We start from the raw sequence: 26,569 nt of genomic DNA, 5'->3' as shown, positions 1-26,569 counted from the left end.
AATCAGGCAATACTATATAGCAAACTCATAGAAATGACATCTTATAAACAGTACATTACTAAATTTTGAAGCTAGAAAAATACATCATAGGATATAAATTTGGAATCTATAAATGGAATTTGGAATTTATAAATTTATAAATCTATAAATTTGGAGCAGGTATAAGATGAGAGTGCATTGACAAATCAAATCAGGAATGGAGAATTTATACAAGTGAGAAAATTTGTTTGGGAAGGGAGAGGATAAGGAAATAGGGTTGTCTAGTATAATTTCATAACACAATTTCATCAGTTCTGTTCAAAGTTCCTAGTTAATCCCTTTCAAATACATCTGCTTCCTTGGAAGGCCATCTACAGCTGGTGAGGACGACCATGGCAGTTGTCACTTGCTTCACTGTGAGAAGTACGCTTGGCAGGTTTTCCCTTTACAGAGTCAGAGCCACAGCGAAAGGGGAAGATGAGTGTGACATCCTGCAGCCTCAGCAGGAGGCAATGCAATTAGTATTGTGTCTCCACTGAACACAAACTAGAAGAAGAGAAGTCTTGACTCCAGAAAAATTGTAGCTGCAGCCTTATCTCAAGATTCAGGCTCAGACATTGCCAGTGTACCCCAAATGGATCTCACACTGCTGCCTCTCTCACAGAATCTCCCCTACACTAGACAGCATTCCCCATTTTGAGGTTTATTTTATCTAGTGCCATTAGATAGGTAGGAGGGCTTGGTGGCTGGTGAACTTTGATATGTAACCAGATACTTTTTCTCCTTAATGGTTAATCCTGGTCTGAATATGTGTGGTTGGACTTTTTGTATGCTATTTTTAAGTTTGACAGGGCATTTGGCACAAATTTCAAATTTGTCGCATATACATGAACACATACGGCATGTTTAGTTCTTTTTAAATGTTGCCTGAATTAGATGGCAAATCAAAAAAGAGAAAGAGAATTATTGATGTAAATTGCCATTATAAGGCCTGTGCTTTTATATGACTGGGTTTTATTTCTTCCACGTGCTAGACATGCACTACAGGCTACACAGAAGTGAAGAAAACCCTGAATCAAGTTTTAGTTCCCTGTCATGACTCCATTAGTATTAATGTAACAAAAAAGTTTACAAATGCCATGGAGGGCTCTTGCCCAGCAGCACTGTTTTCACCTATTTTTCTCACTGTGGCTTCTCACCTTGCTCCACAACTACTGTAGCACCTAGTTGTGCATCATAAATGACATTCTTAGCCCTTTGGTGGTGGGAATTGAACCTAAATCACAACTGCTGAGAAAAAGTGTGCTGGGATCCTGGCTACTTAGCATATTGTATTGTACTGTACTTTGTGATTCGACTTCGGGCTGTGCTAGGGGAGGCGGATCCAAGGGTCTGGCCAAAGTGATGGTCAGAGGAGCTCCTCATGTGGCCAATGGTGGCTGTCCTCCCCATGGTGCTACTCAGGCCACCACCTCCTTCCCGACTACTCAGCATGATGCCACCACCACTTATTCCAGCTTCACTGCCAATGAAGCCACTGCTGACTGTGCCACTGCCTCCAATTATCCCGGCTGGGCCACTAATTCCAGTTACACCAGAGCCAGAGACAACCCTCTCTGTCACAATCACATTGTGGGCATTTGATAAGTCTGGGTGCATACCCAAAGTGCCCATCATGCCAGAAGTGGGTCGAATTACTCTTTCTGTCACTACCACATTTGAGGACTCTCTAGGATCAGGGATGGTCAAAGTAGTGGGTAGACTTGAACTTGGTGCTATTACCCTTTCTGTCACTATAACATTGGCGCCATCTCTCAAGTCAGGCATCTCTAACATTCCATGGAAATCAGCACCCGAGATCGGGCCAACCACCCTCTCTGTCACCACCACATTCGAGGCCTGTCGGTTATCATGAATGTGGACAGAGGGCTTCAGAGTGCCAGAGGTGGCATAAGACTCGGTCACAGTGACATTGCCATAGCCTAGAGGATCAGAAATAGGCATAGGATGCTGTACACCAGGTCCTGAGGGGTAGGTGCTCTCAGAAATGACTGTGGTAGTGCCATAACGTGGGGAGAGGGGAGGGGGCCCACTAGCAAGGGGCTCTGTTTCCTGTGGAGGGTAAATTGGTCCAGTGCTCTCAGGTGGCCATGAGGGATCAAGGTCTGGGTATGGATCAACACTTTTTCCCAGGGTGATATCTGCCAACTTCTTAAATTTAGGCCCGAGATTATCCAAGAAGGTGTCATCCAAGTCTTCTCCAATGAAGCTACAGCAGCCCACAGAGCCAGCGGGGGAGCCTACACCTTCGTTATCATATATGAGCAAACAGTCATTGGATGGGCGTCCTTCTTCTTCATCTGCATAAGCATACGCTTTCTGAGTTGGTAGAAGAAAGAGAAAAGGAAATCATGAGTACGTATTTAATGGTAATGGAAGTCCCTGTCATTAATTTTTTATAGGGCAATACCAAAGGAAAAAAAGAAAACGAAATTCTAACATCTGCTAGAGATGTTCTAAAACTCATGTAACTGTGTGAAAGCATTGCTTGGAAATTATTTTAACTGTCATTCTAATAATATATTTTGAATTAGAAAAAATTTTAGATAGACTTTATAATAGTGTATTTTGGACAGAAGAGTACACACAAAAAATCACATGAAATATTGTGTAACCAAGTTGGGAGGAGGTGATTAAAAATGCTGAATTTGAAGTTCAGCAAATTGTGTGGGTTTTTTGGTTTATTTATAAAAAGGAGCTGATTTGATTTCATTCAGGATTGTGCTTTCCCTTCCTCAGTGAGTGATAACGGTGAATCTGTGAAATTTATTTCAATGTGGCTCTTTCTGCAAAACGACAGAAAAATTTAACTCAGGGTCTGTGCAATTTTTGGATTCAAAACTGAAGGTGACCAATGACAACTTTTGAAACTAGAATATCCTTCAATTCAAAGTGCAAGCCCACAGGCACGTGTCATCTTTGGTGATCGTGATAACGGGCTGCAAACTTTCCGGTTAAGTACCAGAAATGCATTTATTAGAAAACCAACTCATTGAGCCATTTCACTCACAAATAGTTTTTGAGTCCCTAGTATTCGCAATACATTCTATTAAGAACTTAGCAATGAGGTAATGAACAAAACTAGATACATCCTTTTCTGGCGGGGCTTCCATCTGAGTGGATGAGACAGACAACACAGAACCACCTTTGTCAGGAGGTGGTGAGTGGGGGGTACAGGGACAGAAAGTGATGGGGGCTGCTCTTTCAGATAGAATGGTCAGGGATGGCATCTCCAAAAGTGATGTTTGATCAGAGATTTGAATCACGTCATGGCGAGTAAGGCATATAGAATGATCTGGGCAGAAGGGGCTGTAAATGCAGAAGCTGGGTGGCAGAATTGTACTTTTCATGAAAATATATTAATTTGTTGGGACCTGGATAGGTAGCATTCCTATGGATTTCAGCAACAGACCTCTTGTTAATCTCTACTGAGAATTTAAAAGCTTTTACTGTATATTATTTCAAAATATCAGCCACCATCTAGGCATTTTAGGCCAGGATATAGAAGGACATATATGTACCAGAGAGAGTAAATTCTTTAAAGCTTAAGTATCACATGGCATAAAACCAGACTATTTTGTCTCTAGCTGAGGATAGCAAAATTGATTCTTACTGGTTCTTAGAATCTTCTAGAATTTTACAATAGCTCTTGAACTACCTTTATTGTATGTTTATTCTGTGCCTTGAACTGAACTAGGTTATGGCAACATAATATGGAGAACATGTATTTGTGGTCCCAAAAAGTGTGGTAACATATAAAACAACAGATTTTCAGCAATGGTGTGTTTTATAGGATGTATAAACAAAGAATAGAGGGTTCCTGGTGTACAATAGGATCTACTTAACAATTATTTGATTTATGATGGTGTAAAAGTGGTTTGCATTCAGTAGATATGGGCTAGGCTAAGCTAGGATGTTTGGTAGGTTAGGTGTATTAAATGCATTTTCAACTCATATCTTTTCATCTTATGATGGGCTTAATGGGACATGATCCAATTGTAAGTTGAGGAGAATGTGTACTATAGAAATACAGATAAGAAAACACCAATCCTATTTTGGATGATATGGTTAATAATAAAACTTCACTGGCAATGATATTTGAAACAATGTCTTGAAAAATGGGCAGGAGTTTGTGAGAGTGATGACCAGATGAAAGCATTTCAGTACAGGCACAGCACAAGCAAAGACATGGAGGGCCATAGCATGGTGTGGCTAAGGCAAGGCACTTGGCAAGTGCAATTAATAGAAAGGCATAATTGGGGATGACAGGGCGGAGTCAGTTTGTGAATAAGCTTGTATGCCATGTTGGACTTCATGACGTAGAGAAAACACAGCTAGGGGTCTTTGGCTGTTTTGAAGTGGGGGGTGGTAACAGGCCTCAGAGTTTTAGCTGTGTTATTTAACAGCACTATCCATCTCCAGGCATAAAGACTCAAGGCTGGAAGCCCAGCTAGAGGATGTTTCCCGAAGTCCCATAGAGAAATAGTTGGGAGCCTGGGGCACAGCAGTGGGTCTGGGATGAACAGGAAGGCATGGGGGCTGGAGCCCTTACCTGACAGAAGTAACTTTCCATGAAGTTCATATTCAGACCTCCTTCTCTACATTCTCTCATAGAATTTCTTCTTAATGTTCCAGAATATTCTTGACATGTCTCAGGTGCTCCTGGTGCTTTAATTCCATCTGCTAGTTCAAATCCTGTTGTTCTTTCTTCTCCTCCCATATCTTGCATTTCTTTGTCACAGTACTCATTTGTGTAAACCCCTGAAAGTGTAATACAAATTAAATTTACTTTGTGTAGGGAATTATAGACTGCACATCAGTAACTTATTTTAATGGACAGTTCCTTCATTTAAGTATGCATCTGCGAGAAAGGAAAAATTGAAGGTGAAATTTAAATACAGGAATAATATATATGATATTGAGTTTAAAATAATGTTATCAGTTAATTTGCTAATTATTATTATTCATTATTTGCTGGTAACTATATGTTGACTAGAAGAGAGGGGCTACACAGAGATAACAAAAACCTATGCTTTAGAGATTATTTTATTTATTTTTAACTCTACTGTAATTCTATTTTATTAATTATGCTATTACAGTTGTTTCCATTTTTCCTTTTTTACCCTGCTCTACCCAGTAACCCCACTCCCTCAGACAATCCCCACACCATTGTTCTTGTCCATGGGTCTTGCATATAAGTTCTTTGGCTACTTCATTTCCTGTACTGAACATCCCCATGGCTATTCTGTAATTAGCTATTTGTACTTCTTAATCCCCTCACCTCTTTACCCATTGTCCCCCTACTCTATTCCACTTGGCAACCTTCTGGTGACTAACTTCTTTTCTCTTGCTTTTAAGAGTCTCAATCTTAGGCCTTTTAATAATGACATGTCTTGGAGTGGGTCTCTTTGCATCCATTAAAATTGCAACTCTCTGAACTTCCTGGACCTGCATGTCTATTTCCTTCACCAAATTAGGGAAGTTTTCCTTCACTGTTTTTTCAGATAGATTTCCAATTTCTTGCTCTTTCTTTTCACCTTCTGGCACCCCTATGAGATGAATGTTGGAACTCTTCAAGTTGTCCCAGAGGCTGTTTATACTACTCTCATTTTTTGGATTCTTTTTTCTTGTTGTTGTTCTGCATGGCTGTTTTTTGCTTCCTTATGTTCCAAGTCATTGGTTTGATTCTTGGCCTCATCCATTCTACTGTTGTTTTCCTGTAGATTATTTTTTATTTCCATCAGTGCATCCTTCATTTCTGACTGGGTCTATTTTATGCTTCTGAGATCCTCACTAAGTTCCCTGAGTGTCCTTATAAAACAGTGTTTGACCTCTGCATCTGATAGATTGCTTATCTCCATTCCATTTAGCTGTTTTGCTAGAATTTTGATCTGTCCTTTCATTTGGGCCCTGTTTCTTTGTCTCCTTGTTTTGGCAGGCTCCTTTTATCTGTTTCTATGTATTAAGTGGAGCTGCTATGAATCCCTCTATTTGTACCATGGCCTAAAGCAGTAGCTGTCTTGTAGGGTACATAGCACCACCTCTCCTATCACCCAAGCAGGGTACTTGAGGTGTGCCTTTTGTGTGGGCTGAGTACACCCTCCTCTTGTGGTTGAGCTTTGGTTGCCATTGGAAGATCAATGGGAGGAATTTAACTAGGCCAGTCAGCTGCAAGTACTGGCTATGACCACTGACAACAAACTTCTGCCCTCCATGAAGGATCAGCTATGCAGGGTTAGAGTGGTAATATTCTGATATGGTAGCCATCTACCTGGTGTACAGGCACTAAGGTTTCCTGGGTGGTATAGGCCAGTTGTTGGGAACTTCTCTGACTGATTTCAGGAGTTGTAGCTGACCCTATGGCTAAGGCTGATTGAATGACCTCTGGACTGCAAGCCACTAAGGAGACAAAGCTTATCTCTGGCAGCAGCACTGCTTCTACTTCATCCCCTGCCCCCAATGCTTGGTCGGTTAGTCAGAGATGGGTAAGACTCCTTGGGGTGGGGGGACAATCTAAGCCATACATGATCACTTGGGAGGCCCTCAAGGAAGGACTCGGAGGGCTGCAGCAAAGAGGGAGTGATGGGCCCTCGCCCCCTAGCTATTCTGATATAGCCTGAGTCCCCATTTCCATCTGGAGAAGTACTTCCTGGCTCTAATCCACTTAAGCCTAAAAACCTATGACTGGGAAGACAGTGCAGCTCTTTACCTATTGGCTACAGTGAGTTTCAGGGCGATTGGGCATATGAAAGCGTTCCTAAAGTCCTGCGAAGCCTGCTTCACTAAGAATGCTTTTAGTTAAGTGATAAAGGCTCGAACACAAAATGAGTTTGTTTTCCCAAAGTTTTGTAGTCTATTAGATGATAGACCCTGACTTAGAAGAAGCCCTAGTGGTTCTTTGTATGTTGTCTACTGTTTACTGCCTGACAATGATTAATAAGTTGTACCTGAATTCCTGTGCAAAAAAAAAAAAAAAACAAAAAAACAATAAAAGCCTGTCAGTGCAAGGGTCAAGAAACTCTCCCCTTGACAGGGTGGCCAGGCTCTCCCCCTGTGAGGGAGTAGCTATGCCGTCTCTTTTCCTCCACAGGACTTGGTAGTCTGTGTTAATTTGTCTTGATTTTCTATCCATAACACCATGGGCACTGCAGGTCAGTGCATTGGCTGACATCAGTCAATGTAAGCCTCCACCTGTGTTTTGCCTGGGGCTATCCTCTGGAGCTATAAAGCAATCTGAGATGGCTGCTACTTTTGCTGAGCTTGGAGATTCCCAGGCAAAGCCAAGCTATAAATCTAGGTTGACTGCTGCTAGGGCCATACCAGGGGCCACTTAGTAAGGAGTATGAGAGCCCAGGGCAGGGTAGGGGACTCACTGATGTTGGCTGTTGCTTGTTTGAAAGGATTTAGGAAGTTAAGAAGCATGAGTCAACATGAGCCATTCAGATGGAAAAGCCACTATTAATAACTATAAGTTGAGGGGGGACAAAGTCTCAGGGGACTTCCAGGGTGGGGCAAACAGTATTAGCCAGGTAATAGAGTATCAGATATGGCACCTGCCTGCTGGTTTTGTCGGGGTAGTGTTCAGAAAAGGGAGCAAAGTAGGAGGGATCACAATACCTGATATCAAACTGTATTTCAAGGCCAGTGTAATCAAAACAGCCTGGTACTGGCATAAAAACAGGCACATGGACCAGTGGAACAGAACAGAGAGCCCAGAAATAAACCCAAGTCTCTATGGTCAATTAATATTTGATAAAGGGGGAAGCAACATAAAATGGAGTAAAAATAGTCTCTTCAACAAATGGTGTTGGGAGAACTAGACAGCTACATGCAAAAAAATGAAACTCAAGCAAAAACTTACAACATACACCAAAATAAATTCAAGGTGGATAAAAGAATTAAATGTAAGCCATGACACCATGAAAGTCCTAGAGGAGAACATTGGCAAGAAAATCTCAGATATTTCACACAGCAACATTTTTACTGATATGTTCTCTAGAGCAAGGGACATCAAGGAAATAATAAACAAATGGGATCTCAAAATTAAAAGCTTTTGCAAGGCTAAAGAAAACAATATTAAAATAAAGGGAGATCCAACTATATGAGAAAACATATTTGCCAATGATACCTCAGACAAGGACTTAATCTCCAAAATATACAAAGAATTTACACGACTCCACTCTAAGAAGACAAACAACCCAAATAAAAATTGGGCAAAGGACTTGGGTAGCAGACATTTCTCCAAGGAGAACATACAGAGGATCCAGAGACACATGAAAAGATGCTCAGTATAGCTAGCTATCAAGAGATGCAAATTAAAACTACAATCAGATACCACTTTACACCAGTCAGAATGTGCATCATAAACAAAGCAACAAACAACAAGTGTTGGAGAGGTTGTGGAGAAAAGGGGACCCTAATCCATTGTTGGTAACATTGCAGACTGGTACAACCACTATGAAAAATGGTATGGAATTTTCTCAGAAAACTATAAATGGACCTGCTTTTTGACCCAGCGATTTCACTGCTAGGATTATATCCTAAGAACCCTAAAACACCAATGCAAAAGAACCTACGCATCCCAATGTTCATAGCAGCACAATTTACAATAGCCAAGTGCTGGAAGCAACCTAGATGCCCATTAGTAAATGAATGGATCCAAAAACTATGGTACATTTACACAATGGAATTCTATGCAGCAGAAAGAAGGAAGGAGCTCCTACCCTTTGTGACAGCATGGATGGAACTGGAGAGCATTATGTTAAGCAAAACAAGCCAGGTGGTAAAAGACAAATACCATATGATCTCACCTTTAACAGGAACCTAAACAACAAAACAAACAAACAAGCAAAATATAACAAAGACACTGAAATAGAGAACAGACTGACAGTGACCAGTGGGGAAAGGGGAGGGAATTTCAGGGGAAAAGGTGAAGGGTTTGCAGGAACAGGTATGAAGGATACATGGACAAAAACTAACAGGGGTGGAAATGGGAGGGAGGTGGGGAGAACTGAGGGAGTGTGCTGGGATGGGAGTAAAAGACAGAAAACTGTACTTGAACAACAATTAAAATTTTTAAAAAAGAAAAGAAAAGGGACAATAATCTCTGCCTGCCTTTTTCTCTGAGAGAAACCTGTACCCCAGCTATCACCTTGGTGCCGGTCACTTCAGTTTCTCTCTGTATGCCACTGGTACCTGTCAAGCTGCTACCCAAGCACTGAAGCTCAGAGGGGGTGAGTCTGAGTAAGTATGTGTGTAGGTTCTTCAGGGGGAACTATTAGAACTCTAGGAGTTTCTACCTGACTCAATCCCCTCTGGTTTTTGCAGCCAGGAGTTATAGAGATTTATCTTCCTGGCACTGGAACCCTGGTCTGGGAGTCCTGATGTGGGGCTGGGATTCCTTGCGCCTGAGATATCCTTCCCAAACTTTTATCTACCGGAAGGATGTAGGCGCAGGCTGTTCTGCATCTCCACCCCTCCTTCCAGTCTGGATGGATGTGGTTTCTTTAATTCCATAGTTGTCAGACATCCATTGAACTCTATTTCTAATGGTTTTGAGTGATGATTATTCTATAATTTACTTGTACCTTTGATGTTGTGTGAGGAGGCAAGTTGTGTTTACAGGTGCTGCTATCTTGACTTGAAATCTGCCTGTTTATTTTTAATTTGTAAGGGCCATGGATATGAAAAACAGTGTGGTGATTGCACATGGGAGAGGGGTGTAAGGGGACCAAATGGTAATGAAAATGCAATAGAAATTATTAAATAAAACAGAAATTAAAATTTTTTCTTTCAGTTACAGCTTACCCTCAATGTTATTGTATATTAGTTTCAGGTTTACAACATATTGATGAAACTGTCATATACTTTAGTGCTCCCCTTGATATTCCCAGTATGAGCTGGCACCATACATATTATATTTTATTATAAAGTATAATAAAGTTATAAAGTATAACTTTTATTAAAAGTTATTATATTTTAATTTTAAAGTAACAAAATTTGGGGGGAAATATCCTACATTATAAAAGTTAAATACTATGAGAATACCCCAACACGCTAGAACAACAGAGCCTCCAGCAAAGGCCCTGAATGACGCCTTTCAGAGAAGCAGCCCTGGCCATGGTCAGGGGAAAGGTTTGCATGGAATCTTGAATCTGCACTTGAATGGGAGGGGCAAGTAGGAGTCTGTTACATTAATGTAGGTACGTGTGATGAAACAACAGTCTGGACTGTGGGAGAGTCATAGAAAGGGAAGTGCTGACATGGGATAGGTGTCCCATGCTTTAATATTTTGAAGATCTTGATTTTAGGGTCAGCGTGTTTTCCATACTTCTATTACTTTAGTGCCTCTCACTGTGCTTTCTTCAAGTTTGGGTAAAAGTTTGAGATTTAATGAGAGAATAAAGGTATGAATATATGCTGGTGGATTTGACGTCTTGAGAACTGATTGGATCTCAATAAATAGGGAAATAGAAGAGGGTGAGTTTCTGCTTCTGAGGAGGGGAGACATTGGTCTCATGAACAAAAATTGGTATATCAGGAGGATAAATAGATGTAAAAACAGGCAGGTCCAGTTTTTGAGTAAGGTCCAGTTTTACAAGTTACAGACATGCTGTGCCTCTTGCATTTTAGAGTTCAAAGAAGAAAAGTCATGATTACAAGCTGCTTGAAAACTTAGAGAATATTTACCTTGAAAAAAGGAAAGAGGGTACAACTCTTTTCAAAGGTACAGGAAGTTTTAAAAACTTAATTGTTCTTTTCATGAGAGTGGTAGTTATTCACTTACCGTGAAAATCTAATTGTCCGCTGGTGTCAGCCTATGAATTGGTCTAGACCCCTGTTGTAAAGCAGGCTACACTGATAGTTTTACCCACGTGCAGGGAGAGACTTGACCACATGCCCACAACCTCAGATGAGAGCTTTAAAAGATTTTGATCGTGTTTCATCCACTTACTTTCATTTTCATAACATGGACAAAGCTCTTTAGGTCAACATTTATGGTGACACTTAGAATGGATGCAGTATTTATTGTCCTGATAGCAGCTGAAGTCAGAGTGATTTTGAACCATTCATGAATTGTGGAGGTAAATTCTAGTCTCAATGAATGAGAACAGATCTATTAAATAGTGTTGTAGTTTAATTCTAATCAATATTTTTTGGGAGTAGGTTTAATATCAATAATAAGCACAGATTTATGTTAACTGGGTTGTGCTTTAATTCTAATTAATATTTTGGGGTAAATAAGATTTGCTCTTTTGAACAAAAAGAAACAATACTCACTTGTGGTTATAATTTAGTTATTCTATCCTATTTATAGACATCTTAATCAGGTCATTAAGCACTCTTTAATGATTGAGAATGACTTACAAAATTCAGCATGTAAGAATAATACTTTCTGAAGATTTTCCATTATCATTTAATTTGCAAATCATTCATTTAAAAAGAAATAATAAAAAAAATAACTGAAAAACAGTGAAGTATGTTAAGAGAAAACATAATTACTTTTGAATCATTTGAGTTATTGCAATTAAAAAAATAAATTATTACCTGACGTGTCCATACATTCAATCATATTTGCATTATCCAGTGCTATTATTTGTGGTACAGGGACAGTGGTCAAATTCTGAAAGACAAGAAACAACATTTTCTTATTGTAATGATTTTTCTATCTCGAGTTATACCTTGGGTTAGTTGTCAAATTAACTAAGATTTCCTGAACGAATACTACTTATGAAATCCATTTAAAACAGGAACCTCACTCAGAAAGCCTCCCCTGATTACTTCCACCTAATTTTGATGCACCTTTGACCCCTCTCCATTTCCCCCATTGGCTAGCCCAGAACAGAGAATGGCATAGACTGGGGGTGACCACCCACATCTGGTTTCATGCACACAAGGCTGAGTTTAGGTGTCGACCATAGTCCGTTTCTTACAGATCTGCACTCACCATCAGCTGGGGCTGTGGTCCTTCTACTGCCCATGAATGCATTACTCCATCCGAACATTCAGGAGGAACAGGCTCAAAGCCAGCTCCCCCACTGGGGGCACCTCCACAATCACAGCACATCAGCAAAAATGGGACCACTGGTGGTGAGAGGATGGGAATATTGAAATCAGCCGCAGGGCCGTATTAAAACAAAACAACTTGCCTTTTGTGATTAAATTTGAATCCCTAATATAACCCCATTTGGTCCTAAAATTATTAGGAAGGTGAGAAAATAAACTGAGTAATGGTGAGATATCAAAAATCAATGTGAGCTTCAGTATACTAGATTATGATCAATTTTCATTTGTTACCTGGGATTCAGACAGCAAATCGTGTGATACTATTGAAACAGATGGGCCTTCCCCCATCATTACGCAGGAAAATAGTAAAGGAGAGAAAAAGAAAGCTGGGAAGGCCAGTCCAGAGGTTTGATTTTTCACATTTCCTCTTTCTTGTTTTTCTCCTTTCACACATGCCTGACCTTTTATTTCAACAGTGACCCCTTATTTATGCTTTCAGCCATTATCCTCTATGAGGCTATTATTTGCCCCTAGACACATACCTTTTCTTGAACTCATTCACCCAGAGATAAAGAACATTACACTGCTTAACAATGTCTTTTTCTATTAACTAACCAGATTTTTCTTATCTATATAAGTTTCTACCCCAGGGTGTTTTAAATAATGTGATCTTAAATAATGATTTGGAATGAATAGGTGTATGAATAGAATGTGTAAATTTTTTTTTAAAGTGCGTAAGGAGTAAAAGGAAAAGAAAAAGAAGAAAGCAAGGTGGGCAGGGAGGAATGCAGGGGGGAGAGTAATAAGACAGAGGGAAATGCTGGGCCAGCCTGGGTTCCTGAGAAGAAGAGAAAGTGTCTGCACCCTTCTTGTTACCTGCCTGTCCCTACCCCCCACACCTGGAGGACAATGTGTTGTGCCCAAATATATTCATAGGGAAAAGCCTTCAGTGAGATTCTAATGCTGAGAAAAGAGGGCAGCTCTGATCAAAACTGATGGTAGAAAGGTGACTACAGTCATCTCTGAGCCCAGAGATGGGCCCACTGACAGCTGAGCTCCTGGCTGCTGGGCCCCCTCCAGGCTCCCTGCTCACAGGGCCACTGATGGTGGGGGCACAGGTTGCCCTGAGACTCCCAGCAGGGCCTGCAGATCCATCTGCTGGGATACAGACATTGTGCTTTAAAATGGAAAAGCATCTCACAAATCATCATTCACTGCAGACAGTAAGATGAAAGCGCCACTCACACCATCGCGTGATTACCCTTCTGAAACAGAAGTGGCCTCAGCAGCTCTTTCTAGGTGGCAACCTGGGCTGGGCCTGGTGAAGGGAATGAGAAACCCACACAGCTCCCTGCCACTGAGTTTCCTGCCTCTGAATTCTGACTTCTCTAGGGGCTTCTAATTCAGGTTTAATGACTTCAAACTGTTGACTCTCTTAAGCCAAGGAAAAGCTGTTATTCTCTTCATTACCCTCTCCCAAAATATTCTTATATATCAAACAGTTTATAATGTTTTCTTAACCTGAGGTTCAATGTTGTGTCTCTGGATAAAAACACGGGCACTTTGCCAGTACTGTTTTCACTTGTAACTGTTTTGTATATGTTTGCTGTTTCAAACATCAAGGTTACTTCTGAGTCCTAAACACATAATATGTTTAAAATGTGCATGGAAAATGGTATATCTATGGTGTTTAGGAAAATATATTTTTGTATGTAAATGATTGTTAATGTATTTAATTCAGTGGAGTTAAGCCTCAAGGCATGAATACTAGTGGTAATTTTTTCAGTGTAATATAATATACACATTTTATTGAGAGAGAGAGAAAGAGAAAGGGAAAAATGGGGGAGAAATAATTCCTAGTGTTTTGCTTTCTTGAAAATATGCCAGTCTTAGACATAGCTTGAATCTAGAGGTATCTGACTCTAAAGCACATATGTAATTTATAAATCTTTTCTTATCTACATTATCTTAATGTTGTCATCATTATAAAAAGTGAACTCAAGTTAACATTATATATTTTTGCAATAGAATCAGCACCTGGTAAAAATTTAATTTGAAAATTATTTAATTTTCAAGTTTTAAAGTTTTTATTGATAATTTGTTCACAAATAGGAACAAATTAGAGAATTATGTTTTCATATATATATATATATATACATATATATTCTATGATTTTATTTATGTATTTTTAGAGAGAGGGGAAGGGAAGGAGAAAGAGGAGAGAAATGTGTGAGAGAAACATGGATTGGTTGCCTGTTGCACACCCCCAACTGCGAAACTGGCCAGCAACCCAGGTATGTGCCCTGACTGGGAATCGAACCTGCAACCTTGCAGTTCACAGGCTGGCACTCAATCTACTGAGCCACAGCAGTGAGGGCTTTTCACATATATTTTATGTTACATTCTGCAAATTTGCTAGCATTTACTTGCCTCAGTTTATTTTGATAAGAGTGTTTTCTTTTTTTAACTTTTTTCTCCTTTAGTAGAGCTTTTCCATGGTCATTTTGGTTTCTCATGAAGGAATAAGAATGAAATCTCATGACCTCACATATAAATATCTTGTTTCTTAAAATTTATTTTCACTTGTGGAAAAATACTCTCAACTTTAACTTGTGCTATCAGTGTGTCCGTATTATTTTTTGTTTAGATAAATTCAATTTTCATCAAAATTTAAAAAGATGTTATTTAAAATAGGAGAAAATCCAGTTTACTAATATGTAAATTCCAATCTATTGTATAGCTGTTTATGTATTAAAAGACATGAAGATACAAAAGATATGTCATCTATGGACTTGTTAGATTTCATGTTTTGTTTGTATGTTTTAATTAAATAATGCCCGAGGTGTCCTCTGACACCAACGTTATATGATTCTATAGTAGAAAAATGGCAGAGTTTACATTACTTTAATAGTAACGTGCAGATATCAACCTACTGGCTTCAGAGGTCCCCTTCTCATTCCTCAGAGACTATAGGGCCAGCTCATCTCCACTCTAATGTCTATCATAATCGGAGGCAATCTTGAAACCATTTAGAGAATACACTGGATATTACACTCATGGCTAGATATTTGCCTAGGTCTCTCTGGTGCCCATAAATATTTCTATATGTGGTATTTCTGTGTCATCCTCAAAGTAATGTTGTGTGGTAACAGATGACAAAAGAGAGGTTCAGCAAGTTAGGTAATCTGTGAAAGACTCAGACAATTACATTTAGAAGTTGAAGTTTAACCCTACGTCTATCTGGCTTCCTTTCATTAAGTCTTAGCATAGCATGAAATCCCTTCAGAGTCTGGCGCCTGCCTATCTTTCTAGTCTCAGCTGTCACCATGCAGTCCTGCACATCCCCTGGTACTTCTTCACTGGAGTCCTTTATGTCAGTGACCAGAACTTCATTCTGTGGGGGGTTTTCCCACAGACTTTTTCCTCCTTGTATTGTGTTTCCTTTTTCACGTTCATCAGGCTCATTCTGCTCAAACCCAACTGAGAATTTACTTTCTCTATGTAGGCTTTTCTGACTGTTTCAATCGTTTCTCATTGTCTTCTTCACTCAAATAGCAATTTGACCTGCCTATTGTGGGTGTTCCAATTAACAATGAGAAGGAATGCTAATAAATTTTTATCTTCCACTGCCAAGCAGTTTAATATTTTAACCTTATCAATCTAGCACCCAATGTAGAAATATCTTGATAATTAACAAAATAAGAATTTGTAAAATACATTTTATCAAAAAATCAAAAACTCATAATTCTTTTGGGGGGACACTTAAAAATTGGACTATTACAGTACTTACATCCTAGGACCAAGAATCCCATGATGAGTAGCCCAATGCCGGCAGGACCGAAATGCACATTATCTGGGAAAAGGGGCACACCCTCGAAAGGTTCATTTGGAACTGTTCCATCGTTGAAATCGAATGTGCCAGTCTGTCTCGAAATGGTAATTTCTCCTTGATACGTGGGGGTAAGGGTAAGGGTAACGCTTGTAGTAGACTCATTGACTTCCCAGCCATCACCTTCTAGGTCCATAATAATGGTACCAGTACAAGTTCTTTGAAGAGCATCTGAAACAAGGTTCAAAAATGGAAGATATATTTTATACACGTAATGTAATAATTATTGGACAATACAAAACTATCTTCTTTTTGAATCAATACTTATTTCAATGTCTTTGTTTCCATCTATCAGCAACTTCCCACATTGTCCGTTGTTCATGATTCTGTTTTAAATCAAACTGTTATGTTTACTAGTGCTCCTGAAAAACTGTCTCATGTATTAACATGTAAAAACTTGCTCATAAACAGAAAATGCCACATAAAGTAAATATTGGCCAGTGGTGTGTTATAAGCCACAGTGAAGGCATTTCTAGACTATGTTCTTGCACATTTTTATATTAGAGCGAGGTATTTTTTGTTGTTTTACTGTCTTTCTCCTTCAATTATGTTTGTTCTTTTCCTTTTGTGAGCTGACAAAATGAACAGATTTTGAGCAGGTTGGTAAATCAATTCTACAAAAATTTCCTAGCAATAAAGCAGCATATTCCCAAACTCACAACCAATAAATTATAGGAGAGGAAACTGACAATATTGGAGGTGGGGGCAAATTCTCATTTCAATTAGAAGGTGAAACACCTTTGTTTTACAAAGAGATATTCCTAATTTGCTTCTTGTCCTTCAAAGTTTCAGTAAAACATAATAGTCGTACCAGTACAAGTTCTTTGAATGGCATCTGAAACAAGGTTTAAAACAAGATTTAAAAGGGGAAGAAATACTTTATACATTTAGTTCCTTGACTAAACATAGGGGTAGGGACATTTGTTATTTGTTTCAACTTAATTGCTTTATTCTTGCTGTTTAGTTCATCAAACCAACCAATGAACTAGTCAACTAGGCAATTGGTTTTTCAAAACAGTGGACTGATTTTGAGTGCATGTGATACAAAGGGCAGTGCTTCCAAAGGCATCTACATTTGAATGAGCAGGTGCCTGGGGCTGTTACTACCTCTAGCAAAGAGGTAGTAATGACTGCAAAAGGGTACAAGGAAACTCTTCATGGTGATGAATATGTTCTAGGTCATGTTTATGGCAATATACTATCTATATGCATGCATACATCTGCCGACACTCATCAAGCTCTACACTTAAAAAGAATATAGTCATTAAATGTAAATTATACCTCAATAAAGTTGAATAAGAAATACATTTGAATCTATTATTTGTGTCATTTTCTTGTAGCAAAATTGGATCATTAAATGTTATCAAAATAACCATACAGTCATTCTATAGCATTTAACAAAAAATAGTACATGTGAGAGATGATTAAAAAGATCATTTTAAAAAATTAAATAATTAAATAATTATTAAATAATTTCAGACTGAAATTAAAAACACATTACTGTAATCCCTTACCTTGATTTACAAAGTCAGTAATATTTTACACCTATTTAAACTAATGGATGCTACTTGTATTTGTATTTTTTATGTAGTTGCTCTAACTAATCTTTCCTAAGTTACCTGAAAAGAGATTTATTCATCAAATCTGCACTATTTATTTTCTGTGGGACCTGAAGCTGAAAATTTGTGATTAGTAGTTGCTCACTATAGAAAAACCACATTAATGAAGTTTCAGGTGTGACTGTTTTCTCCCTTAGAGGCGAGATTTCCAAAGGCAGCATCTACCATGTCGGAAAGTTTCCTCATCAACAGGTGCTAGCAGGCCAGACTCCCGTGGTCCTAGTAATTCTTGCTGCAGTGTAGGGATGATGTTGATGGAACTTTAGCCTTTCCTCCAACCCACTTGCAATTATTTACATGTGATTGTCATGGAAGCATTTTTATGAGTTCCATAGTATCCTTTTTTTGCTATTTCCCCTATGTTACTGTGGCATTGTAATTGACATGTAACATCATGTAAATTTAAGGTGTGCAATGTGAATTTGATACACTTATATATTACAATATGATTATTACCACGACAGTATAAGCTAACATATCTATCATATCACAAGGTTAGCATTTCTTTTTTTGTGGTGAGAAAATATTGAGATTCTCTCTTTCAAGTGCGTGGTAGAGTTTTGCTATTTATCACCACAATGCTGTGCATTAGATCTGCAGAACATATTTATCTAGTAACTGGAAGTTGTAGTTTTTGACCAACATCTCCCCTTTTCCCACCTTCAAGCTTTTGAACCACGTGGATTGTTTTTAATATTTTGGACCCCTAAGTCTTTTAAACATCATGCAACCCATGTTTATGAAGCTAAGCTTGCTGTAAAAGTCATTGTAATATATCTTTTATGAAAGAAAATGTGATATATTATTCAAGTTATACACATACTGCACTACTCCTGTCTATGTACAAACTCAGGTCATATAAAGCTAAGTATTGTTCATCCAAGTGCAAGGGAAAAGAAGCAGTGATATTTATGTGCCTATTTATGTGCCTATACAATTTACAGGTGCATAGTATATACTCTCAATGACTGTTTGAAATATTACAATCACCCTCATTACTGGTTATGATTAGTAACACTATTGGAATATTTCTTTACATTATAAGTAGTTGGATCTAGTTGGATACTGTATATAAATTGAAAAGCATGAAATTATATAAAGAAGCAAACAGAAACAAAGACAAAAACAGACCCAAAGTAGCACTACCCAAGAAAAACCTGTGTTGACATTCTGATGTATTATCTTTCAGCCTTAATTATGCCTATGATTTACAAATTATTTAAGTTTTATTAATAGATCATGTGGCTCATTCTATTTTATATTTTTCACTTTGCATTACGAGAATTCTTCCATCTTTAAAAAAGCATTTGAGCCCTGACTGGTGTGGCTAAGTGGTTTGAGTGCCAGTCTGCGAACCAAAGGGTTGCTGGTTCAATTCCCAGTCAGGGCACATGCCTGGGTTGCAGGCCAGGTCCCCAGTGGGGGAGCATGAAGGCAACCACACATTTTTGTTTCTCTCCCTATTTTTCTCCCTCCTTTTCTCTTTCTCTAAAAATAAATAAAATCTTTAAAAAAATAAAAAAGCATTTCATTAACATAGTTTCTGATGTCTATACAATTTCATATAAAATAGATGGATGGTTTATCTACCCAGTTACCCATTATTGATATTGCTCTCAAGATTTAATTATTGAAGATAATGCTATAGGTAATATTTATGTATATTTAGTCTTTCATATTTAGAGATTTTCCTAAGATTATTAAAATTTGGTAAAATTAAAAAATGATTTTGTTTGACATGATCATTTTTATCTCTATCCTATTAATATACATGTGAATTCAGTGGTCAGCCTTTGTCCACTGGTATAATCCTAGAACCTGACACAATGGTTGATGTCTGGTTAGGATTCAATATATAGGCTCAGAGTTAATGAATAAAGACATCCCTGGAAGTACATCACCTAGACAAGCACAAATCCTCTCCATGATAGCAAATCCCATGCCTTTCATCTCAGCTCTGCTGGTTCTAATGTGATTGGTTGGTGTTATTTTTATCCCCAGAAGGTTATAATTTTTGATGAGAAAAGGCATCCTTTCTGCTCCTCGTGAGCCTAACAATTTTGTAAGCTAAGCTCCAGTTCACCTCTCATGTTCCAATTAAGCTTGATGTTCAATGTAAGAAAAGGAGGGACGAGCATTACTGAAGCCTATTTCAGCACTGAATCAAAATTAGGTGTATTGATAGATGGAGTCACGTTTCTATTTGTAATCTGTAGCTTTAAAATTATATTATTTTGACTGATTGTGGAAAAGCCATTACAATTTGCTACAAATTCTGAACTTTTGAATGACTCAAAAGGAAGGCTACTTTATGTTTGTTAACCCTTACAGCAAGTGGCAATTGTCAACCCCTTTTTAGGATGACTGAAAGAGGAAAAAGAGAGGGGGGAAGAAGGGAGGAACAACCGAAGTAGCAAGTACTGCTTACTAGAATGACCCTGAGGAAGTGCCCTCCTTCAGTGAGCAGCCCAATTTAATTTTATGGACTTTGAAGAGGAATATAAGCATGCTTCCTCCAAAATTTGTACACAAAGTTTTACATCAACTTTCTAAAGATTATATAACGTTAAGTTAGTTTGGCTTCTGGTCTATTTGAAAATAATTTTACAATACGCACAATTTAAAAACCTCAATTATTTACATTAATGAGAACTAACATTTGTGAAAGTCTAAGCGCTTTATATATAGTAACTCTTTAAATCCATATTGAAGACTGAGGAATAAAAAAGTTAAATAAGTTCTCTAAAACCCCATATCTAGTAAGTGATGGTATAAGATGCCAATCTGGTCTTACTCCAGAGCTCATGGTCTTATCCACTAAATTGTACTGCCTTTCATATCAATAAAACTTTGATTTTATAACACCCAGTATAATAAGTTTTGTAAGAAAAAGCATTACTTCCAAATACAGTGATCAAAATTTTAATTTCTGAGTATATACATATATATAAAAACTTCTTAGAAAGAAAAAAATAAATTTATCTCTTACCATCTATAGACAGAATTGTTCCTTCATATTTCTTATTAAGCATCTTATATTGCTCCCGGGTAATTTTATTTCTCAAAGTAATTACTCCCGTCTTTGAATCAACAGCAAGCAGATTGGCTGGATTATTTCCCATTACATATCTGTATTTGAAATTTAACAGTACTAATTAATGTCAACTCTCTAACAGGAGAGAGAGAGATTTTATTTATAAAACATATGTTTCTGGACAGTGGGTCAGCAGTCATGATCCCTGTATGTAGTTTTCAGTTATTAAACTTGGATGTCGGAATTTCCCTTTGACACTTGCAGTCTCATTTCATTTGACTTCGGTACCATCAGTGCTATCCTGGAAGACCCTGATCCTAGGACTTCCTGAGCTATTAATAATTCCAAAGTGTTCTCTTACCACAGAAGTTACTTCATCATTAGCTCGGGCTCCCTATTTCCACTCCCCGTCTCCATATACACAATGACTTCACAGAACTTTTTTTGAATTCTGAACTATGCATGTCCTTTCCTTGTGCTCCTGTCCTATTCTCTATTCTCTTTTCTCTCCTCCTGATCTTCCACTTCCATGTCTTTTCCCCTCATTTACATTTGTTAAAGAAATACTGGTTAGTAACTCTGTCTCAGGGGTTGTGCCAAACTCAGGGAAGAGAACTTTAAGAGGACCCAGGGGTGGGGGTTGGGGGGTGACCTGCCCTCAGTGAACTCAGGTCTGCAGGGTGGGAGGACTTTATCAGCAGCGGGGGTACAGTGTGGTGAGAGCCCTAACAGAAGTGCTCATGTGGTGTGAGAAGAGCACAGACAAAGACCTTTCAGAACTCACTAGTGAGGCCTTTCCCCCGCTGTGATGCTTGATCACAAGCACTTGTGTAAAACATATGTGCACGCAGCCACACAGATTTTTATGACCAAGTAGAAATATTTGGATATGCAAAGTTAAAAAATTACATCACCTGACTTTCCCTTAATCTACCTCATTTTTCATACCAAAGTCATCAAAGGCCAATACCAAGTAGGTGCTGATTAAAGCAAAGAGAGTAACTAAATCTAATGGATCTCAATCTGGGCAAATAGGCAATGGGAAAACCAGTCCACGCAAACTGCCAGGGAAAATAACCTCGATATGTGGTGATCAACTAATTGATCAATGAAATGTATAAACACAGGTGTGTCAAACTCTAAAGATATAACATTGCCGCAATGTATAGCTTCACACTTTTACATCTTACATGTTGCACCAATTTTTATATGTTTTTAAACACTCTAAGTAATAATTCAGTAGTTGGTACTTTTTATTATTAAACGATGGTTTCAAAATAATGCAAAATATTTTAATTCATACTTAACATTTCTAAAAAGAACATATGTACTTAATTCAATATGAGGAAAATTAGTTGAAAATGTCAGTCTTACCTTACAGTTGTTGAAGGGCCACCAGTATCCAGATCAGTAGCTATAAAATCTCCCACTCTATGATTTTGTCCCATCGTACTATTTACTGCAAATGTTTTTGAACCTGGACGGAACACTGGGCCTTCAATTACATTTAACACAGCCACTGAGAGTACATTCGCTGTGAGCTTGTATTGGGACATAATGGACTGATGAAATTCAGCTTTATTTCTAACACCAATGCTAAGTTGCAGATTATTCACAGCTTCATAATCTAGGGGCTAGAAAATACAGAGTGAAATAGTTTTACTATCAGAAGAGAAGAAATTCTAGGAGGGAAAGAAATCCTTTCATAATAGGCAAAGAAAACTTTAGACTTCTTTTTAAATTAAATATAGATACATATACCGTGTATTCTTTCTTTATCTCTAATTCAGTACAAACACATAAAATATACATAGCAAGAAAAAATCCAATTGTCTTAGATCCTTTGTTGCAAAAATTGACAACGTATGACATGAGTCCTAATTTTCCACCAAATTAAAAACTTAACATAAACGGTCAATCCTTGCATTTTGTAGTGCAAAGACAGTTATGTCAGCTTGTATCACTTTGTGTTATTCAGAAAGTAGTTCTATATACACAAATTATGGGAGGATACATTATAGGTTCCACCATTTGACTGGTTTTATCTATAAGGAACAAGTTAGAAAAAATGTACTTTTAATATATATGTGACTTATGTCAATAAGTCAGGTACTAGAATATAGTATATAATAATAAGAAGAAATTTTTACTTTTCAACATATTCTGAAAAAATATTTCATCTTATGAAATAATCAAGTTATAATTTTCATTATAAAAGATGATATCAGTATGCACTACTCAAAATCCTCTAACTATGCATTATGCCAAGTATGTTTTTCTAAATTTTCGGAAGAGAGTAACTTAGATGACCATTTATTCCCAAACTGAACTCTTCACTTAGCGAAAATGTTTAGTCTTTGCTCTAATATTGGCTGAATTTGCAATTCCAAGAATGGCTATAAAATTATGTATACATGTATATTACACAGAAATACAAATGCATATTATATATAGTTTATCATCATAAAAAGGAAATAATATATGATGACATATGTGGGAGAAAAATCAAAATCATTCCTGTTTCACAGAGAGGGATAGTGAGGAAAGATTCATTTTCTAATTAATTTTCTAATTTTAATATTGAAGTTTTCTCTGAAACAGTTTAGGACTCAGTCTCCCCAGCATGGAATCCCAGGTAGTGTAGTGGAAAGAAAATGGACTCAACAGCCAGAGGCACGTGGGTTGGAGTGTCAGCGCTCCCGCTCACTAGTGCTGAGAACTCGAGCAGGTTAGTGCTCTCGCTGAACCCCAGTGCGTTTATCTGTGATGTGGGCACATCACCTATGGCAGGGATGCTGTGAGGAGCAGCCGAAAGCCTCTGCTCATGGCCTCCCTAAATGAGCTGTAGACGTGCTGATGCTTTATGAAGACAAGAAACAAGTGATCACACACTCCTAGGAGGACAGAATTCCTTAGGAGTCTGTTTCTGAGGACTATTCTGCAGGAAGGAAAGAGTGGAAAAGGAATTCCATTTTGCTATAAAGATCCATAGTGCACGCACCACATACAGTCCATGTACAGCTTCCACAAATTTCCACACAGACTGGGTAGGTCTTGTAGCACAGGGTGAAACTTTCCCTACCAGCTCCCTAGGAGTCCGACATTGCCCCTCATCTCTCAGAGGAAATTCTTCTGCAGGGGAGTGTGGTGCGTCACTAGTGTGAGAGGGACACAGGAGAGCTCTAGGGACTCGGACTGAATCTCTAGTGTATTTATGTCATAAGAAACTTTGGTCAGCAGCCACAACGAGACGGGAATGTGATTCTACAGTTACAGCTATTTAATTTCATATAAAGACACTGAAGGGGTGAAGAACTTTCATTTCTGTGATAAATATTCTTAATGCATAACAGTTGTCACATAATGTTGCCACAGACACATTTTTTAAAGACTAAGGATAGATATGATTTAAAATGTTTTTCTAAATATTATAAAACAAAACCTTAATGATTGATTATACTTTGTTATAAGCATTAAATACCACATGTTTAAAAATTCTTAAAATTCATATGACCAGTGGTAGATTACATGTAAATATAAGTGTTATGAGTTAGAATTCAGTGCCTGTTTTCATAAAATTATAGAAGCAAAAATACTCTGTATATAAAAGCTCTATTTCATGTGCCATTTTAAAACAGGATTTTTTTTCTTTCACACATTCAAGTTTGTAAAATCTTACCATTTTATTTGTAAATTAACATTTGCAAAAAGATAAGGATAACAATATATTTAGGTTAATGATACCATACCTTAACAACCTTTAAAGTTCCCACATTTGTTCTTTCATTCATTTCTATTGCAAACCAATTTCCCTCATTTCCAGAGATAAAGAACATTACTGCCATCCAGTTAGCTGAGAACTCCTCATCCAAGTCAATGACTGTAATTTGGAGCAATTCCGGATACAGAGCATTTTCGTCGATTTGTATGGGATTCTGAACCAAGAAGAAAGAAAAAAACTTAATACAAGCCATGTGAATCAGAGAACTATGCTAGACTTATATCAAATGTTTATGGTTAATCATTATTTAGAAAAAAGACCTGCACTTATAGTCAGACTTTTCGTTGTTCAAATATTTTGTCCCTTTGCCTTATATAAACATCTGGGACAAAGTACGAGTCTACATTGGGTTGTATGTGAGTAAGGATAACATATACATCTGTGAATAAGATTGTTCAAACAAATGTTGGAGTGTGCTGAGTGAAAAATGATTAATTTCAAAGACAAATACTTACCGAAGGCAGTTCTATGTACGGGATGTTGTCGTTGACATCGAGGATTTTAATGCTGCATTCACACTCTGCTGACATGCCATCTGCCCCACCGTCTCGGTCTGAGCCTCTCACAGCAAGAGAATATTGGCCGTATTGCTGAAACACACACCACAAACCACGGCACAGTTGATTCAGACGGTCCTGATTCTGTCTCATGCAAAGTTCTTTTAAAATGTTGGCTCAACAATTACTTAAATCAATGGTGGTGATAAGGGTAACACAGATTGTTGACAAGTCACAAACCTCACATGAATCAACTTGAAAGTTGCCACTTCTAGTTTCCAAAATATTTATCCAGCCTCATTTTTAAAAAGCAAAATTTCTTAAATTCCTCATTCTTTATTCTATGCTCAGATTTGAAAATGTTTATAAAGAGTAAAGTGGGTCAAGATGATCAGGAGGAGAAAGATTATGGTTTATCAAGATTTTTGGCTTAAGAATTCCATACCTTTGACAAGAGGCCCTTACTGTAGAAAAAAATAAAGAGATAAAAATGGTTTGCACTTTGGGGGGAGGTGGTGGCAGGTTGTGGCAGTGGAATAATTGATGATCTGTCTTTTTGATTCTACTAAATGGTGCTTAAGTTTTTAGAAGCTAGTAAAGCTAGTAAATTTTTAGAAGGGCTATGACTGTGCTTCAAGAAGCATGCACAACTGCATTCTCGTTTGTAATGAGATGTAATGTGATGTAATCTTAGAGGATTCATAGTTAGAGACATCTTGAGATCTCTGCTTGGACCCCGGGGTAGAATATCTGTGCTGGTGGCATCCCAGGACATGCAGAGTTCCTTCCCTCTCGTAGCTCTTCACCACAAAAACTCTTTCGATATTAAAGAATTTTCATTGGGTTCTTTAAGAAAGTTTGAGAAAGAGCTAATTAGTCAATTTCTTCTAATTGTAGTGTTTAAATAACTACAAGAGGAAATATAGGTAACCTAGAAACTGATGGCGTTTAGATCATTAAGAACTGTAAATATAATCTGATTTATCCTAAACTTTTAGATCGTTAACAGGAGACTGTCATTTTTAAATAACTATATTGAGCCCTGGCTGCTGTGGCTCAGTGGATTGAGTGAACGCTTTCGAGCTGCAGACTTGCCGGTTTGATTCCCAGTCAAGGCACAAGCCTGAGTTGCGGGCCAGGTCCCGGGTAGGGGGCATGTGAGAGGCAAGTGATCAGTGTATCTCTGGCACATTGCTGTTTCTCTCTCTCTCTCTCTCCCTCCCTTCCTTCCCTCTCTCTAAAAGTAAATAAATAAAATCTTTAAAAAATAAATAACTGTATTGATTAAAATTAACTTAATAAGAGTATTAATTAGAAAATAAAACTTCCTCATTCATACCTCTACAACATACACAGGTCAGCCATATTCTATTCACATTAAAAATAATGGAAAGTTGATATTTTTACATTAAGTTTGAGACTACAGGGTATGATAGAAAACATGTAATGCTGATTATAATCTGACAACAAAGACTAATTGTTTTCTTATTGATAAATGAAAACACTGATCTGGATGTTACTTAATTTTTAACCATCATTCTGTTTTTGTGATTCATTTCCCAAAGAAGTCAGTGGGCTGTCAGTAGGTGCAACACAGGAAGTAAAAGATTTTCTCATTGTCAGAGGAACTTAACATACACTGTGTTCAGTTAAGCGAAAGACGAAGGTGCTGAGCCTATAAAAATTCTTGGAGCATCAGCCATG

At 37.9% G+C, this 26,569-nt stretch overlaps 1 protein-coding gene across 1 annotated transcript in view; it reads right to left on the bottom strand.

The window, feature by feature from the left end:
* Nucleotides 1-331: 331 nt before the first annotated feature.
* The window catches only part of LOC118977513 (desmoglein-1-like), a 40,192-nt gene continuing 13,954 nt past the window's right edge, over nt 332-26,569 (bottom strand). Inside the window, exons 7-15 of the mRNA XM_037032458.1 lie at nt 24,824-24,958; nt 24,337-24,522; nt 21,962-22,221; nt 20,543-20,682; nt 15,836-16,105; nt 11,987-12,123; nt 11,587-11,662; nt 4,592-4,800; nt 332-2,358 (exon numbers count right to left, since the gene is read on the bottom strand). Coding sequence (XP_036888353.1) covers nt 1,297-2,358; nt 4,592-4,800; nt 11,587-11,662; nt 11,987-12,123; nt 15,836-16,105; nt 20,543-20,682; nt 21,962-22,221; nt 24,337-24,522; nt 24,824-24,958 — 2,475 coding nt within the window. The 3' untranslated portion in view covers nt 332-1,296. The remainder of the gene's footprint in view (nt 2,359-4,591; nt 4,801-11,586; nt 11,663-11,986; nt 12,124-15,835; nt 16,106-20,542; nt 20,683-21,961; nt 22,222-24,336; nt 24,523-24,823; nt 24,959-26,569) is intronic.

This window comes from Sturnira hondurensis, unplaced genomic scaffold, assembly GCF_014824575.4.
Source record: "Sturnira hondurensis isolate 20B ecotype Veracruz unplaced genomic scaffold, ASM1482457v3 Scaffold0001872, whole genome shotgun sequence".
NCBI classification, from domain to species: domain Eukaryota; kingdom Metazoa; phylum Chordata; class Mammalia; order Chiroptera; family Phyllostomidae; genus Sturnira; species Sturnira hondurensis.
This window is presented reverse-complemented; position numbering and strand designations above follow the sequence as displayed.